Source organism: Anolis sagrei, chromosome 3 (genome assembly GCF_037176765.1).
Source record: "Anolis sagrei isolate rAnoSag1 chromosome 3, rAnoSag1.mat, whole genome shotgun sequence".
Classification (NCBI taxonomy): Eukaryota; Metazoa; Chordata; class Lepidosauria; order Squamata; family Dactyloidae; genus Anolis; species Anolis sagrei.
Window position 1 is genome coordinate 264,106,583 of NC_090023.1, and position 18,532 is coordinate 264,125,114.

Sequence of the window (18,532 nt, forward strand, 5' to 3'; positions counted from 1 at the left end):
CACCCACTCAAGATGCATAGCTTTTGAGGCCCATTGAACCAAATAATACAGTTTGCCTCTGGTCCGTTTAAAGTCCAAAATGTCCTTGATCTCAAAATGGGTATGGGCCCCCACCATGATGGGGACAGGTTGCGAGTCCGGTTCTGACCATTTCTGGGAAGGACACGCAGGCTTAAGCAGGCTGACATGAAATACTGGGTGCACCTTTCTCCACGTGTGTGGCAGGTCAAGGCGCACTGCCACTGGATTAATTAATTCCTGAACTCGAAAAGGGCCCAGAAACAAGGCTGACAATTTCCGGGACGGTTGTGTGGACCTCAGGTATTTGGTTGACAAATAAACAAAGTCCCCCACCTTCAGCTGCGGCTGCACAGACCGCTTTTTGTCAGCAAATTTTTTATATTCCCTTTTTGCCCTGTCCAGTGTCTCTGCTATCATTGGCCAAGACGCTGCAATCTTTTCTCCCCATTCGTTTGGAGGGACCCCTCCTGGCCCTGGTGGGGTTAGTCCCGGAAAAGGAGGAAAGTCTCTTCCCCCCACTATTTTAAAAGGGGAGGCTCCCGTGGAAGCATGATCACTGTTATTATAGCAATATTCAGCCAGATCTAGCATGGAAGCCCATTGATCCTGCTGATATATGGAGTAACATCTCAAAAACTGTTGCAGTGTCTTTTGGACTCTTTCCGTGGCCCCATCAGTCTCGGGATGGAATGCTGTGCTCAGCGCCCGTTCCGCCCCTAACATAGTTAGAAATGATTTCCAAAATTTGGAGGTGAATTGAGTGCCCCTGTCCGTTATTACTCGGCGTGGACAGCCGTGTAACCTGAACACATGATGCAGGAACAGCTTTGCCAGCTCCGGGGCGGAGGGAAGCCTTTTCAGGGCCACAAAGTAGGCTTGTTTGGAAAATAGGTCAATCACAGTCCAAATGGTGTTATATCCCTGGCTGTCGGGCAACTCCTCCACAAAATCCATGGCTATATCTGTCCACGGCTGCATAGGATTAGCCACGGATTGCAACAGTCCCGTAGGTTTCCCTACCTTCTGTTTGTTTTTTGCACAGGTGGAGCATTCCAGCACATAATCCCTTATGTCTTTCCGCATAGCGGGCCACCAGAACTGTCATGCCAGCAGCTTGAGGGTCTTGGTGAAGCCAAAGTGCCCAGCCAACACAGAGTCATGGCCCCCCTTCATGATGTCTTTCCGCATGGAAGCAGGCACATAATATTTAGACCCATATGTCCACAGCTCACCAGTTTGGGTGAGGTCCCCCTTATGTTGCTGTAACCACTCATCTGTCTCCGAAGCGTCTCCCAATCTCTGTAACAGTTCTGTGGGCTGACTCGGGGGCTGCGGCTTATTCTGAAGCCTGGCTCTCGTCTGTACTACCAATCCCATTTGTTGCTGGGTGAAAACAGTCCCCATCTCTGAGGGCGCTGAATAGTCAGCTGTGGGCATACGTGACAAGGTGTCCGCCAACTGGTTCGTCCTTCCTGGGACAAACTTGAGGCGGAAATTAAATCTTTGGAAGAACTGAGCCCACCTGAGTTGTTTAGCATTTAGCCTTTGTGGGGTTTGCAATGCTTGCAAGTTTTTGTGGTCTGTCCACACTTCAAAGGGAACCTGTGCGCCTTCCAAGAAGTGTCGCCAGTGTGCCAGCGCCGCTCGCACCGCAAAGGATTCTTTTTCCCATACTTGCCACCGTTTTTCTGTTTCAGAAAACTTTTTGGACAAGTAAGCACAAGGCTTGAGCTGCCCCTCATCGTCCACCTGTAGCAGCACGGCTCCATAAGCCGCCTCCGAGGCGTCACACTGTACTATGAAGGGTTTGTCTAGTTGTGCATGAATCAAGATGGGCTGGCTCGTGAATCTCATTTTCAACTCCTCGAAGGCCTTCTGGCACTCCGGTGACCACTCCAACCGAGCCCCAGGGGTTTTCGCCCTCCTTGTCTCCCCTCTCCCGTTGGTTTTTAGCAATTCAGTAAGGGGTAGGGCTATTTCGGCAAAGTCTTTAATGAATTGCCTGTAGAAGTTGGCAAACCCCAGGAATCCCTGAAGCTGTTTTCTGGTGCGGGGTGGCTCCCAAGCTAACACATCTTGTACCTTGGCTGGATCCATAGCGAGCCCCCTAGTGGATATACGGAAACCTAGGTAATTGAGTTCAGTCCGGTGGAACTCACATTTGGAAAGTTTGACATATAGCTGGTTTTCTTTTAATATTTGGAGCACCTTTTGGGTTGTTCTTATATGCTGATCCAGGGAGTTTGAGTATATCAAAAGGTCATCTAAATAGACCAGGACCCCATCATATAACATCTCGTGGAAGATGTCATTTATGAATTGCATGAACACCCGTGGCGAGTCTTTTAAACCCATTGGACAGACGCGGAATTGAAACTGCCCGAGGTGACAATTAAATGCCGTTTTCCAGCAATCTTCATCTCGCACCCTCAGTCTGTAAAACGCCTCCCTAATGTCCAGTTTGGTAAAGATTCGCGCTTTACCCAGTTGCGCCAAAATGTCCGACATGAGGGGGAGGGGGTACTTGTTGGACGTGCAGATTGCGTTCAGGCCTCGGTAATCTACACACAGCCTTAACGATCCATCAGCCTTGGGCCTAAATAGCACGGGTGCTGCCACTGGGGAGCTGGATGGCTCTATGAATCCCCTCTCCAAGTTCTTGTCGATAAATGGCATGGCCTGACTTACCAGGCCATGGAGGTTGCGGTGTGGGGTGTCCCCCCCCCCCGCCATTTGGCCTGAGGGGGGCTTCTTCTTCCCAGAAGCCCCCTCACCCAGCGGGAAAGTTCCCGCGGTTTAGATAGGTGGCCCTATCAGCTGCCGGCCACGCCTCCTGGCAGGAGAGCCCACAGCTGGCCTCTCCTCCCTCGTGAGCACCCTACTTAAGGCTGCCCTTGTGCCCACCTCCAGCACTGGGCCGGCAGCAGCTGATCCACCCGCCCACCCTGCATGGTTCCGGGAACTGTTTGCTGTTAGTTTGTTTTGTCAGTTGTCACAGTTACCTGTTCTTGCTGTTGTTCATGCGTTTCGTCACAACTCTGGTTGGCGTGGGCATGGGCCCTGGATCCGGTTTGGTATCCCCCCCTCAGCGGTGAAGGGGGAACGCCTGGTGTCTCAGGGGTGCCGAGTGCATTGGGCCCGGTATTGTGCCGGCGGCACCCCTGTGTGGCTTGCGGTATCGGACAGCAGTGGGCTGCCCGATCTTGATCCAGGACCCATGCATGGCTGCCAACCCTTGTTCCTGTTATCAATAAATGAGTTGTGGCCATTGTTTATCCCAATACCTTGTGTGAGTGGTTTTTTCTTGGGTTGGCGGGGGGAGGTGTATCGCCCGTGCACACGCAAACTCTCTTAGGGCTTTTTTTTCTGGTTCTGACATTGCATATAGCTTAGGGCTTGGCAGCTCTCTCTTTCTTTCTTTCCAGGTGGGGGCCTTCTTCACAGGGGGGGAGTTATGTCAGGATGTGGCCTTCATGCTATGAAAACACAGCCAGAACCATGAAGACTCCCTCCTGACAATAGGATAGTTTATGGCTTGATAGGGAGCCATCTGGTTGCAGAGACTGCTTTGTAGATGTGGGAATGGAATGTAGTCACAACTTGAGATAAGGAGGGGAGAAGGGAGGAGGCATCCAGGGGGGAATGTGTTACTGGCTGTTGGCAGGAAAACCCTCAGATCTCTCTTTGCATGACTCCTGTATGGACTGAATAAACCGATATCCAAAGGATCTGCTTTGTGAGTGCGTGTTTCATTCTGAGATCCCGCAGGATCTGACAGCCACCTGTGTATTTGTTGTTCCATCTGGTTATATATTTCATCAACTGTTTTGGGATTATAAAATGAGGATAAGAGCACTCCACATCAGTGTTTTGCAACCACCTCTTATGAATCTTTTGACTGTAGGGATATACCGTCTTCTAGCAGTGTATTTTTCAGTCAATCGCAGATTTTAAGATAATCTTTTTATCAAATGATGTTTACCTGATCCTTCAATCCAGCATGCAGTTCTGGTGTGTGTCATCTATCCGCCACACGCCCTTTTTTATTTTAAGATCATTTCACACATCTCTACTGGATTATATGGCAGCGTAGACACATGTAATCCAATTTAAAGCAAATGATAGGGATAATCTGCTTTGATAATCTGGATTATATGGTAGGGTACATCCACCCTGAGTGTAATTTCCAACTGATAACAACTTTCCCCTAAGGATCCTTTGCTCTCAGATTGTTTCTCTGGAGAAAGATGTAGTGCAGCTCTTCACAACTTACCCTTTCCTCTTGATATAGCTGCAATATATGGAGTCAGTGACCGCTCAGAGAAGTCTTCCGAATGATCAACCAGTCCTTCTTTCACAGCTTCAAAGCCAGACAAAATTACAACTGGTATATGTCCCGCCCACAAAAGAAAAATGTCTCCATATTGTTCTGCCAACTGCCATTTGGGTCAAAGCAAAAAGAAGAACAGTTGCAATCAAATAAAGGAATGATTTCAGGTCAATATAGGAATAGTAACCATATTCAGATCCTCGCTTCTGATGTTTCTGGCCATAACAACATCCCCACTCCCTATTTCTGCCCTTCTCCCTCTCTCTCCAGTCTCATAAAACCATCTCCCTCGAGCCACTTACATCAGAAATGTAGTGCCTTCAGATGGGGGTGATCACATAATGTCTCTGCTCTTTTGTTATCACACTGTGGGAGACTTTTTGAAAAGTGTTTCTTTTTTATCAACTCTAAAATATCAATAAGGGTCTATTGTGCTACAATTTCCTTGACAAAATCTCAATTGTGCTTTTCTGCCAGTCACCATAGGGTGGTCAGTAGATGAGCTTTGGGTGACTTCTTGGCAATTGGAAAAGTAACTAAGAAACCTTTAACAACTTATTTTCTTCATCAGTGCATCTGAAGAAGTGGGATGAGGCTCATGAAAATTATATGTGTATATATGTGTATAGATAGATGATAGATGATAGATAGATAGATAGATAGATAGATAGATAGATAGATAGATATGGAAATATGCCTGTTTGTTTGTCTGTGTGTCTCTATTTTCCAGAGACCACTGTGAACCCACTGGCAAAGGATTTAGAGCAGCTCAAAGCAGATAACCTGGGATCAGATCTTGGGATATAAGGACAGTGTAGAAGGGGTCTAGGGGCCCTTCCAGACAGGCCCTATATCCCAAGATCTGATCCCAGGTTTTCTGTTTACCCCCAGATTACCTGGCAGTGCAGACTCATATAATCCAGTTCAAAGTATATAATCTGGGATCATATCCTGGGATATAGGGCCCATCTGGAAGGGCCCCAGCATGTACCTAGCATTGGATTTTCTTGGCAAAATCTCTTCAGAAGGAGGCTGCCTTTGCCTTCTTTGAGGTTGAGAAAGTGTGTCTTTCTCAAGGTCATCCAGTGACACTCCATTGCCATTTATTAGAATCCAAGTCTCCAGACTCCTAGTCCAAAGCACATGCACACAATTAATTAATTTATTGATTTCACATATTTGTATCCTGTGTAATGTATAATAATGATGATGAAGGAGAAGATGCTTATGTATAACAATAGAATAGTAATTCTATCTTCCTGCCTGGCAGAAAGATGGGGGCTGGATTTGGGGTTTCCTTTCAACTGAGTTTAATAATAATAATAATAATAATAATAATAATAATAATAATAATAGTCTCCTGGAGTGACTGCAGGAGCAAAAAACAAAAAAACAAAAACCCAGTATTTTCTGTTGGTCATGGGAGTTCTGTGTGCCAAGTCTGGTTCAATTCAATCACTGGTGGAGTTCAGAATGCTCTGATTGTAGGTGAACTATAAATCCAAGCACTACAACTCCCAAATGTCAAGGTCTGTTTTCCCAAAACTCCGCGTGTGTTCACATTGGGGCATATTGTGTATTCTTGCCAAGTTTGGTCCAGATCCATCACTGTTTGTGTCCACAGTGCTTTCTGGATGTAGGTGAACTACAACTCCAAAACCCAAGGTTAATGCCCACCAAACCCTTTCAGTATTTTCTGTTGGTCATGGGAGTTCTGTGTGCCAAATTTGGTTCAATATCATCATTGGTGGAATTCAGAATGCTCTGATTGTAGGTGAATTATCAATCCAAGCACTACAACTCCCAAATGTCAATGTCTATTTTCCCCAAACTCCACCAGTGTTCAAATTTGGGCATATTGAGTATTTGTGCCAAGTCTGGTCCAGATCCATAGTGGTTTGGGTTCACAGTGCTCTCCGGGATGTAGGTGACCTACATCTCCCCTAAATCCCAGTGAATTCCTAATTAACTAAAACATCATTATAAGTTAAAAGACCATTTAAAAGAGCAAAATGATAGTTATGAATTAGCAACAAAAATAATTTTATGGTTGAGGGTCACCATGACCTGAGGAATTGTATTTAGGGGTCACAGCATTAGGAAGGTTGAGAACCACTGTTCTAGAGTCTAGACCAAACTTGGCACACATGCCCACCATGACCAACAGAAAATACTGGAGGAAGGGGTTTTTTGGGAGGGGGGACTGGGGGGAGGAATTGATCTTGGATTATGGGAATTGCAGTTCACCCCTCATCCAAAGAGAACTTCCAGAGGACACCACACCACATTGATTATGGATCTGGACCAAACTTGACACACATGACAGAAAAAGAAAGGGGTTAGAAATCATCCATAATCAATAGTACTCTGAACCTAACTCACAATGGATTTGGACCAGACTTGGCAGACAAACCCATTATGACCAACTTTTAATACCTGTATGGCTTGGGGTGGAGGCAATAAAAGAAAATGATGGGAGTTGCAATCTGTCCACATCCAGAGAGCACTCTGAATCCCACAGATGGATCTGAACCAAATTTGGCACACATTCCCATCATGATCAATTTTGGGGAGTTTGGGTAGCACTGACAGAGGATGATGGAAGTTATAGTCTACCCACAACTTTATGCATTTACTAATGGGGTCATTGGCTAAAATGCCCAAAACAAACTATGACTAGTGTTCATCCTTACCAAATATCTAACCCAGGCATCACCAGGTAACTAAGTTAGTGCTAAATTAAATGGGTTCGCCTCAAAGGTGCTGCTCAATTCTTTCCCCCCATGCAACCCATGCTTTCCACTTAATGCTGACACAGACTACCACAACCAACTCTTTGGCATCTATTCAGTGTTCTTCTAAGCATGGCCAATGTGATTTCCTCTTCTATACAAAAGACATAGCAGAGATTTAAATCCCAACGTTCTTACATTCTGCCTCCCCCTTCTGTTCTATATAACATCCTACACTTCATCTATATTGTTAATCAGATGTAGTTTTTATGAAGCTATTCTATTGATGAACTGATTTTGTGAAGGAGGAAGTTTTTTCACCCTGATTCCCCTTCATGTCATCGAAATTGCTCTGAGGCCTTGAAGGACCATCCACAGCAGATATGTGAGAAACTCTGAAGACTGTGCACAGCAGAGGAAAGGAAGGTGTCTCCTTGCATGCAAAAACTATGTTGTTCATTGTACATTCATGCACTGTTGGTACCTGTTGGGGGAATCTTTGCGGGAGAAAGCAGAGCTGGGAAAAGTTATGTTTTGGACTGTAGCAATAACACATGACGTCTCTGCTGCTTAGAAGATTCTTAGAGTTGTATCTTGGGTAAGCAATATCTCTAAACTCTTGCAAAGCTTTAATGAAATTACTACAACAGTAAACATATTAATAAGTTTTCATGTCAAACATTTAACTATTATTGTAACTCACAATTCTTTTGTCCATAGCCAACATAGAAGAAAACATCACAATGATTTTCACTAATTCTGAATCAGATTCATAAGTTAGTAAAAAAAAAAGTACCTTTATTAGTGTCTCTACAGTGTATCCAATTCCAAAGTTAAATTTCCATATGCCTCCAATGACAGGAAGGGAAAGAGGCCCAGGTGGGAAATGTCGGCGTGACCACTGCTGTTTCAGGAAGTAGACAAGCAGAAGAATCACAGGAAGAACAATAAAAAATATTCCAGTCTCCATTCTCCTGTCCTCCTTCTCTTTGGTTATTTCCAATCAGCTAGGAAAAGGTTGAAAGAGGATGGTTCAATGTTCTTTCCTCTCTTTGCTGCTCACATCCTCATACATATATATACAACATGAGTCCTCTTTTGTACCATGCATAGTAAGAAAATGCCCTACATTGAATGGGCATGCAATATATCTGCATATGAGAAATCCTGTGTTTATTTAGGCTAAGGAAGTTATCACATGAAGAAATCAATTCATCTTGCTTTCAATCTGCCTCCTCCCTGAGATTAATCCAGTGAGCTCATGGTCACATTGAACGTATGCTTGTACCTTCATGTTGTGTGTTGACTTGTGCCAATTTCATTAATTTCATTGAATTTTCTTAAGTAAGGAGTACTAAAGGTGGGTTTCCCAGTTCCTACCTCTGGTATTCATTGGCAGTCTCTTCCTTCCAGGAACTAAACAGGGCTGACCCTGCTTAGTTTCGGAGATCAGACAGGATCTGGTGCCTTTGTGGTGTTTAGGCCCTTCACAGTTCCTATATGGTCCCTAAACTAGAGGCTGCATAGGTAACATGATAGCTACAAGTGCACAACTCTGTGTTACCCAGCTGTAAGTGCCATAAAAGACTCCAGTCTATGACTTTCTCAGAAACAAGGCTACATTTGCCTTCACATGTTTAGAAAGACCTATATTCTGAGGGATAGAAAAATATTATTGTAATTTCAATATTCACTGTAATAAAATATTTCTATACTGATTACTTACAAATATGATCTGTTCCACAGAAAGGCATGATAAAAAAAACCGAGGTAGGCAATATTTAAATATTCCCAATTAGAAACTTGAATCTAATCACATTTGAAATGACTGGCTTGACTCTGAAGGAGCTGGGGGTGGTGACGGCCGACAGGGAGCTCTGGCATGGGCTGGCCTAATAGGGGACAAAGAGTCGGAAGCAACTGAATAAATAAACAACAACAACACATTTGTGTACTAAAGAGGAAACTGCTCATGTAATAAGGTCAATAAACAAGTTGAAAGGGAAATCAAGAAGCTCATCTGTTTCCAAAATATGTGGGAGGTACTGACAAGCAAGTAGTAGAAGCTCAGCTGAAAAGTAATGCCTCATTTCAGAAAAGATAACCAAAACATTACCAAGGCCATCAGCATGGTTGAACAACAGTGTCAAAGATTCAAGAAATGAAAGGCTTGAAGAAGAGAACATGGGGGAAATGCACGGACCCAGAAGAATTGCCAGGAGTCTATAAAGGGTACAACAAAGAAAGGATTACTAAAGGGAAATAAGGGGATTGTAGTGAAGCTGAACGAATTTCTTTAATTGATAGTTGAAAAAGCAGGCATAGAAAAGACACCCACATCTGCCCACTGCTTTCATTTCCACCTCTCCTGCCTCTTCTTTCTCCCCATGGCCCTTCCATCACCACTGCTCTGCCATGAGGCCACTGGATGGGTTCCTCCTGGTCCTGGGAGTCACCACCGCCGGCCTTCCCATGTTGTCGTTGCAGCTCTCCATAGAGCACTCACTGATATCGGAGGTGACCCCTCTCTTCCAGGTCTCTATAAAAGATGGTTCAAAACCAAGAATTCATAGTTTTACCAAGGACACCAGGCTGGAATGATCCCATAATTCCCTATACCAAACCCTTATGAACTTTTATGATATTTCAATGATCTATATGAACCCTTGATGGACTCTGGAGGGAGGGAGGGCCGGCATGATTCCCTTTGCAGTTTGCATGATTTTACTCTTATTAACTCCTTGTATGCCTTCGCTCCTTCCCTATATCCCTATATGACATATGAAATGTCACCTCTTCGTGAACCCAGCACTTTGTGCCTTCAGAAAACTTTCTCCCACTTCCTGTGCCAGCTAATCCCTAGATAAAAGGACTCACCAAGGACATTTTGCATGACTGATAAACAAATGACTCTACTTCCTCAGACCTCGGAGAAGCCAAAGACTTGCCCATTTGAGGGATGGATTCTAAGGACATTCTAATTATCTTTCACGAAAGGTGTTTGGTCACCTCAGACTCCTTCCATTGTGCCAATTCCTCTGGCCGATACTGTTGTGGCTCAGTGTGATGGGAGTGATGGGATTCAGATTCCTGGCTGTTTTTCTGTGCCTCAGCTCGAGGCTCTCACAGTCAGGGGAGATTTTAGCAAGTGGTTCTCATAAGAAAGGAATGTCAATAAGGGAGTCAGCACCCAGGTGTCTTCCCACACTGATAGGGAAGGCCTTGATCTGTAGACGAGAGGCCAGGTCGGGGAAAGGTCATCGGACCACTGTGAGAGCAGGATGTTTTCATGATTAGAAAGCGCTATTTAGGCTTCACACAAAGGAAGCGAAACTGTCAGTTCAACGTAGCTTATTAGCCTGAAAGCTTCATGGAATAATCTTAGCCTGGAGCGGGACACTTGGGACTTCTTGCATTGGGATTCTTGGGGCAAATGTTTCCTTGCTTGTACCTGGGACTCTGGTTTGAACTTTGCCAATAGGATTATGTCTCCTGCTTTTACCTGAAGATCTTTGGAATTTTGCAATGCTTACTCTTTATTTTGACTTGGATTTTTTCCTCAATAAACTATAAAACTACAGCTCTTCTGTGGTGGTATTTGGAAGCAAGGTGAAGCCTACCCTGAGTTGCAACAGATACTGATCCAAGATATCATCAACAGACCCCCATATCTCGGACCCAAGGACAACAAAGGGACTGACTTCCTAATCAGTCAAAAAAATTTTTCCAGGAACCAAGCACAATAATCGAGCAGGCTCGAAAGCTTAGGAAGAGCTATCACCTGTGTTTATACAAACATTAGTCATTTAATCCATTCAGTTTTTTTCGCCCGGTTCATTGTTTTCCCACCTGGACCGCCTACTTCCTTCCTTCTCATTGGCCGAGAGGCCAAAGCGGTGCTGGCTCCCTGATTGGCTGAGGCATGGCTAAGCCGGCTGCAACTCCCAGCCAGCTGATGACTCCATCCAATCAGCAGGGAGCCGGCAAAGGGGGGGATTTGAACCTGGCAGCTGGTAATTTTTTTAAAAAAATGTAATATTTCCCTTTACAAACTATGTCGGCTTTGGCAAATGATTGACATCTGCTTCAGCTGGAACAAAATAAACATCTTGGTGGCTTCTACTTCAACTTGATGAGATTTATTCTGGAATATTGGCTTCTCTTTTCTCACCAGGCAACCCACAATGGCTTGGGCCTAGAATCGTAGAATCATAGAATCAAAGAGTTGGAAGAGACCTCATGGGCCATCCAGTCCAACTCCCTGCCAAGAAGCAGGAATATTCCATTCAAATCACCCCCGACAGATGGCCATCCAGCCTCTGTTTAAAAGCTCCCAAAGAAGGAGCCTCCACCACACTCCGGGGCAGAATTGGACACAATATTCCAGGTGTGGTCTAACCAAAGCGGAATAGAGGGGTAGCATTACTTCCCTAGATCTAGACACTATTCTCCTATTGATGCAGGCCAAAATCCCATTGGCTTTTTTTGCCGCCACATCACATTGTTGGCTCATGTTTAACTTGTTGTCCATGAGGACTCCAAGATCTTTTTCACACGTACTGCTCTCGAGCCAGGCATTGTCCCCCATTTTGTATCTTTGCATTTTGTTTTTCCTGCCAAAGTGGAGTATCTTGCATTTGTCACTGTTGAACTTCATTTTGTTAGTTTTGGCCCATCTCTCTAATCTGTCAAGATCGTATTGAATCCTGCTCCTGTCCTCTGGAGTATTGGCTATCCCTCCCAATTTGGTGTCATCTGCAAACTTGATGATCATGCCTTCTAACTATCTAAGTCATTAATAAAGATGTTAAACAGGACCGGGCCCAGGACGGAACCCTGCGGCACTCCACTCGTCACTTCTTTCCAGGATGAAGAGGAAGCATTGGTGAGCACTCTCTGGGCTCGTCCATTTAACCAATTACAGATCCACCTCACCGTAGTTTTGCCTAGCCCATATTGGACTAGTTTGTTTGTGGGACCTTGTCGAAGGCCTTACTGAAATCCAGGTACGCCACATCCACGGTATTCCCCGCATCTATCCAGCTTGTAACTTTATCGAAAAAAGAGATCAGATTAGTCTGGCATGACATGTTTTTGATAAATCCATGTTGACTATTAGCGATGACCGCATTTGTTTCTAAGTGTTTGCAGACCACTTCCTTAACAATCTTTTCCAGAATCTTGCCTGGTATCGACGTGAGGCTGACCGGACGGTAATTGTTTGGGTCACCCTTTTTTCCCTTCTTGAAGATTGGGACCACATTGGCCCTCCTTCAATCTGCTGGAACTTCTCCCGTTCTCCAAGAACTCACAAAGATGATTGCTAATGGTTCCAAAATTACTTCCGCCAGTTCCTTCAGTACTCTTGGGTGTAGTTGATCTGGCCCTGGGGACTTGAACTCATTTAGAGCGGCCAGGTATTCCTGGATGACTTGTTTCCCAATTTGGGGTTGGATGTCCTCTAATCCCTCATCCACTCCGTCTTGCAGAGGTTGAAGCTGACCTTCTTTTTGTGAGAAGACCGAGGCAAAGAAGGCATTAAGTAGTTCTGCCTTTCCCCTATCCCCTGTCAGCATTGCCCCATCTTCTCCTCGAAGAGGCCCTATCGCCTCCTTGTTTTTCCTTTTTCTACTGACATAAGAAAAGAAGCCCTTTTTATTGTTTTTAATGTCCCTGGCAAGCCTGAGCTCGTTCTGTGCTTTAGCCTTGTGGACCTTTTCCCTACAGGTGTTGGCTATTTGTTTGAATTCTTCTTTGGTGATTTCTCCCTTTTTCCACTTCTTGTGCATGTCCCTTTTGTGTTTTAGTACAGTTAGAAGTTCTTTGGACAGCCTAATCCACAGCCATTCTAAATTGCTTGACAACAGCACCATTCGGGAAGTCGGTGAGTCACTGCTGCTGCCTCCTTCAGCTCTCTGCCTGGAGAACGGGTGCAGCTTTGACATCACCCCAACTCAAAGGCATGAAGTCATGGGAGTGGTTGTAGTTCGGCAAGGTCTTTAGCCATGTCTGCCAAAGAGTGCTGCAAAAAAAACCCTGCAACTTCCACAACCCCACAGCCGGGATTGTGAAAGTGGTTTTGAACTGCCTCACTTCTACAGTGTGATTTCTTGGCATACTGATATTCCAGGCACTGGAGATTTCCAATGCAGTTAAATTAAAATGAAACCAAATGGAGGTCACAGTTTCCCTGGTTGTGGGTAAACTTCAACTCTCAGAAAGGAAAGTTTGTTTTCCCAAAACATCTCCAGTAATCAAATTTTGGCATATCAGACATGTGTGCCCAAGTTTGGTCCAGATTCATCGGCGTTTGTGTTGACAATGCTTTCTGGATGTAGGTGAACTACAACTCCCCCCAAAAAGGTGAACTTTCTACAAAGAACTCCAGTACATTTTACTCATCATGGGGCTTTTTGTGCCAAGTTTGGTCTAATTTCTTTTTTTATAATAATTTTTATTGATTTATCACAATTGCTACATTTGTTATACATTTGTTGTTACTATATTTGTTATACATTTGTTCTTACTGTTACATTTTGTACAGCACACTCTTTAACATGTTGTTTTATTATTTTGCTTTAACATTTTCCCCCTTTTTATTTTCACCACAGTGCTCATGAGGCTCTTTGTGCCAAGTTTGGTCCAATTTCAAAGTGCTCATTGATTGTAGGTGAACTATACATCCCAGTACCTACATATCATATAAATCATTGTTCATTCTCTCAAAAACTCTCTAGTGTATGAAAAGTCAACATATCAAAGCATTTGGAAAGATTGAAATTGAATCGTGTAACTATATAGCATGTGTTTTCTTGGGCATCCAGCAGATGGTGCTGTTTTTGAAGCAAAGCATATTTTTACCTGTCACCGGTAAAAACCTGTGACATCTGTATAATAGTAGGTATGTGAAAACATTGAAAACATTTGACTGTTTGAATGCTACATTGTGTCAACATTTCATACTTCGGTGAAGTATTTTGGGAGGTTTGAGGTAATGAACAAACTGACATTTACATTTTTATTTATATAGATTTATAGGGGGTCATAGTATCCATTGGAGTTCAATTCAAGGAACCAATGTGGATACCAAAATCCATGGGTGCTGAAATTCTAATATATACAAAGCCAAAATCAAATGAGGTCTTGAAGGAGAGAAGAAGAACTTTATTTTTATGCCCTGCCTCCCCCAGAAAGGAGTGGAGCCACTACAATGCAGTACCCCAAAGACCCATTTTGGAGAGGATATCAGAAGGATATCAGAAGGATATCCCAGAAGGATATCATGATCCATGGTATCGAAAATGGCTGAGATATCTAAGAGAACCAACAAGATCACACTCCCCCTGTCAAGTTCTCTGCGGAGGTCATCCACCAAGGTGACCAAAGCCCTCTCAGTACCGTGACCAGACCTGAAACCAGACTGCAATGGATCCAGATAATCGGTTTCATCCAGGAATCCCTGGAGCTGAAAAGCAACCACTCACTTCAGAAACTTGTCCAGAAAAGAAGATTTGAAATCGGCCAATAGTTCTTCAATGTTGACGAGTCAAGAGATGCCTTTTTAAAAGGGGTCTCACAACTGCCAATTTTAGGCACAGTGGAATTTGCCCCAGCTCCAACGAGGCATTTATTATCTTTGACAGCCAGTCTGCCAACCCTCCTCTGGCAAGTTTTATAAGCCATGAGGGGCAAGGATCTAGTGCGCATGTGGTTGTTCTCACCACTCCCAGGATCCTTTCCACATCGTCGGGCTGCACAAGCTGAAAAGAATCCAGTAAGATCGAACCGACAGATGCCTCTGTTTCCTCACCTGGCACTGTATGAAACTTGGCATCCAACTCAGAGCATATCTGAGCGACTTTGTCTGCGAAATGATGCGTGAACTTGCTGCATTGAGTGATTGGATTATCAAGAGCCCCCCCCCCCCCCCATGGAGGTGAAGGAGCTCCCTGACAGCCCGAAACAACTCAGCTGATCTATTGGTTGCAGACGCGATGTGGGCAATCGATAAAGATTTCTTGGCTGCCCCAAAGGCTACGGAATAGGCCTGAATAGAAGCTCTAGCCATGCTCGGTCCAAGATTTCCACCAAAGGCACTCTAGTCTCCATCTTGAGCGCTTCATCAATGCCAACTCCTCAGAAAACCAAGAAGTTGGATTAATTCTACACAACAAGAGGGGACATTCAGGGATAGTGTGTCTATATATATATATATATATATATATATAATAGCAAAATCAAACTTTGTGGTCTGGATATGGCTTCTACTGCATCTGAGAAACATGGGATGTTTCAGAGAGCTCTGCCACTTCTCTAAAGTTATGGAACTGTCTATTCAGTGGATTTCTAAGCATGACCAGGGTGCCTTTCCATTTCGCGGAGCTTTAAATCAAAACACTGGTGAATTCCATGGGATTTCTTGCCATCCACCTTCCCCTTCTGTTCTATATAACATCCTACACCTCATCTATATTTATCAAATGTAGTTTCTATGAAGATATTCTAGTGATTGAACTGATTCTGTGAAGGAGGAATTTTTTTCACCCTGATTCCCTTAACGTCATCAAAATTGCTCTGTGGCCTTGAAGGAAGATATGTGGGAAATTCTGAAGTCTGCTTAGAGCAGAGGGCAGGAAGATATCTCATATCTCATTGCATGCACAGAAATATTATGTGGATTGTCCACTCATGCACTGTTGGTACTTCTGAGGAAATATTTAGAAAAAAAAGCAAATCTGGGAAAAGTTACGTTTTGGACTGTAGCAATAACACACAATGTCTATACTCCCTAGAAAATTCTGAGAGTTATATCTCGAGTAAGCAAAATCTCCAAACTCTGACAAAAATTACTGCAACAACCTAACATTAATAATAAGTTTTCATTTCAAACATTTAACTATGTATTTTTGTAACTCACAATTCTTTTATCCACAGCTACCATAGAAAAAAACGCACCCTGATTTTCACTAATTTTGAGTCAGATTACTTAATTATTTTGGAAAAAGTACCTTTGTTGATGTCTCTACATTAAATCCAATTCCAAAGTTTATTCTCCATAAGCCTCCAATAACAGGAAGGGAAAGAGGCCCAGGCGGAAAATGTCGGCGTGACCACTGCTGTTTCAGAAAGTAGAGAATCAGAAGAATCCCAAGCAGAACAATCAAAAATATTCCAGTCCCCTCCATCCTCCTATAGCCTTTCTCTTTGGTTATTTCCAATTAGCTGTGAAAAAGGTTGAAAGATGATGGCTCAATGTTCTTTCCTCTCTTTCCTGCTAACATCCTCATATATATATATATATATATATATACACACACACACACACACACACACAGCATAGAACCGGTTTTGTGCCACTTATGTTCAAAAAAATGCCCTACATTAAATGGGTATGTAATATATCTGCACATGAGAAATCCAGTTTTTAATTAGGTTAAGGACCCTATTACATGAAGAAATCAAATCATGCAATAAGTCCTCCTTGAATGTGCATCCTCTTATCAATCTGCCTCCTCCCTAAGATTAACCAAGTAAGCTAATGATCCCTTCATGTTGTGTGTTGACTTGTGGCAATTTCATTAATCTCATTGAGTTTTATTAGGTTTGTTGTTGTTCATTCGTTCAGTCGTCTCCGACTCTTCGTGACCTCATGGACCAGCCTACGCCAGAGCTCCCTGTCGGCCGTTACCACCCCCAGCTCCCTCAAGGTCAGTCCAGTCACTTCAAGGATGCCATCCATCCATCTTGCCCTTGGTCGGCCCCTCTTCCTTTTGCCTTCCACTTTCCCCAGCATAATTGTCTTCTCTAGGCTTTCCTGTCTCCTCATGATGTGGCCAAAGTACTTCAACTTTGTCTCTAGTATCTTTCCCTCCAGTGAGCAGTCGGGCTTTATTTCCTGGAGGATGGACTGGTTGGATCTTCTCGCAGTCCAAGGCACTCTCAGCACTTTCCTCCAACACCACAGCTCAGAAGCATCGATCTTCCTTCGCTCAGCCTTCCCTAAGGTCCAGCTCTCACATCCGTAGGTTACTACAGGGAATACCATGGCTTTGACTAGGCGGATCTTTGTTGCCAGTCTGATGTCTCTACTCTTCACTATTTTATCGAGACTGGACATTGCTCTCCTCCCAAGAAGTAAGCGTCTTCTGATTTCCTGGCCACAGTCTGCATCTGCAGTAACCTTTGCACCTAGAAATACAAAGTCTGTCACGGCCTTCTCTTCTGCAGGCTAAACTTGCACAGTTCTTTAAGATGATTTTCATAAGGCATGGTCTCCAGACCTTTTATTATTTTAGTTGCCCTCTTCTGGACACCTTCCAGCTTGTCAATATCTCTTTTGAACTGTGTTGACCACAATTGGACACAGTATTCTGTGAGGCCTACCCAAAGCAGAATAGGGAGGCACCATAACTTCCCTCGATCGGGACACTATACTCCTTTTGATGTAGCCCAAAATCCCACTGGCTTTTTTAGCTGCTGCATCACAGAGCTGGCTCATATTCAATTTGCTGTCCACAAAGATTCCAAGATCTTTTTCACATATACTGTTGTTGAGCCAGGCATCAACCATACTGTATCTTTGCATTTCATTTTTTTCTGCATAAGTGTTGCATCTCTTGATGTCCTAACAAGGCACTATGTGGCCAGCAAGAAGGATGAGGTTGCTTTACTCCCTCCACGTTAATTGCATATAATGACCTCTGCAGTGGTGGCTGTTGTGGCTAGATGCTCGCAGGGAGCTCCATGGCTGAGAAGGAGCAGCAGTTGAGACACATAGGACAAGGGATGGGCCAGCAGGGCAGATGCAGTTTGCCTCCACTGGACCATCTAGACACCAATACAGGATCAGAGAGCATTCAGCCCATTTAATTCAGTCATCATCACATGTGGTCACACTTGCACGCGCAGAAGTGTATTCAGTAGCCTATTTTGGAGACTAACACAAGTTTGCTTAGGACCTCTTCAGACAGGGCATTTTAGTCCCATTTTGCTGCTTTTATTCACAGCAAGGACAGGACCTGCCATGTGCCATCACACAACGCATGGCAGATCTCGCCCACATTCCTCCCAAAGTGGAGGGGAAGTGCCAATGGAGCTAACTGAATTTACCTCCCCTTTTTCCTGTCTGATGGGGGAAAGAGCGGTGGGGCAATGTGATAACGCACACAGCCCCATCCCCACCATATGATGGGGGAAGAGCACGTGGGGCACTTTGAGTCACCCCAAGTGCCTTCCCTTTCACCACTGACTGCCAGCAAAATGGCACAGCCCGGAATAGCCACAAGAAGAGGTCTTTATTCCAATTTAAGGACTCAAAAATGAATTGTTATGCCTGTTTAGACACCACATTATTGAGTTAAATCCACGCTGAGTGATCAGTGTAGATGAAGCCCAAATCCATTGTTCGAAACACTACTGCACGCTGGCTCTATCTATGTGGGTAAATCTC

General features: G+C 44.1%; 1 protein-coding gene across 2 annotated transcripts in view; it reads right to left on the reverse strand.

Moving 5' to 3' along the window:
* The window catches only part of LOC132770433 (cytochrome P450 2J2-like), a 37,291-nt gene extending 29,113 nt beyond the window's left edge, over positions 1-8,178 (reverse strand). For both annotated transcript variants that reach the window (XM_067466090.1, XM_067466089.1), the window contains exons 1-2: positions 7,880-8,178; positions 4,295-4,457 (exon numbers count right to left, since the gene is read on the reverse strand). In XM_067466090.1, the coding sequence (XP_067322191.1) occupies positions 4,295-4,457; positions 7,880-8,053 (337 nt within the window). In that variant the 5' untranslated portion in view covers positions 8,054-8,178. The remainder of the gene's footprint in view (positions 1-4,294; positions 4,458-7,879) is intronic.
* Between the last annotated feature and the right edge of the window lie 10,354 nt (positions 8,179-18,532).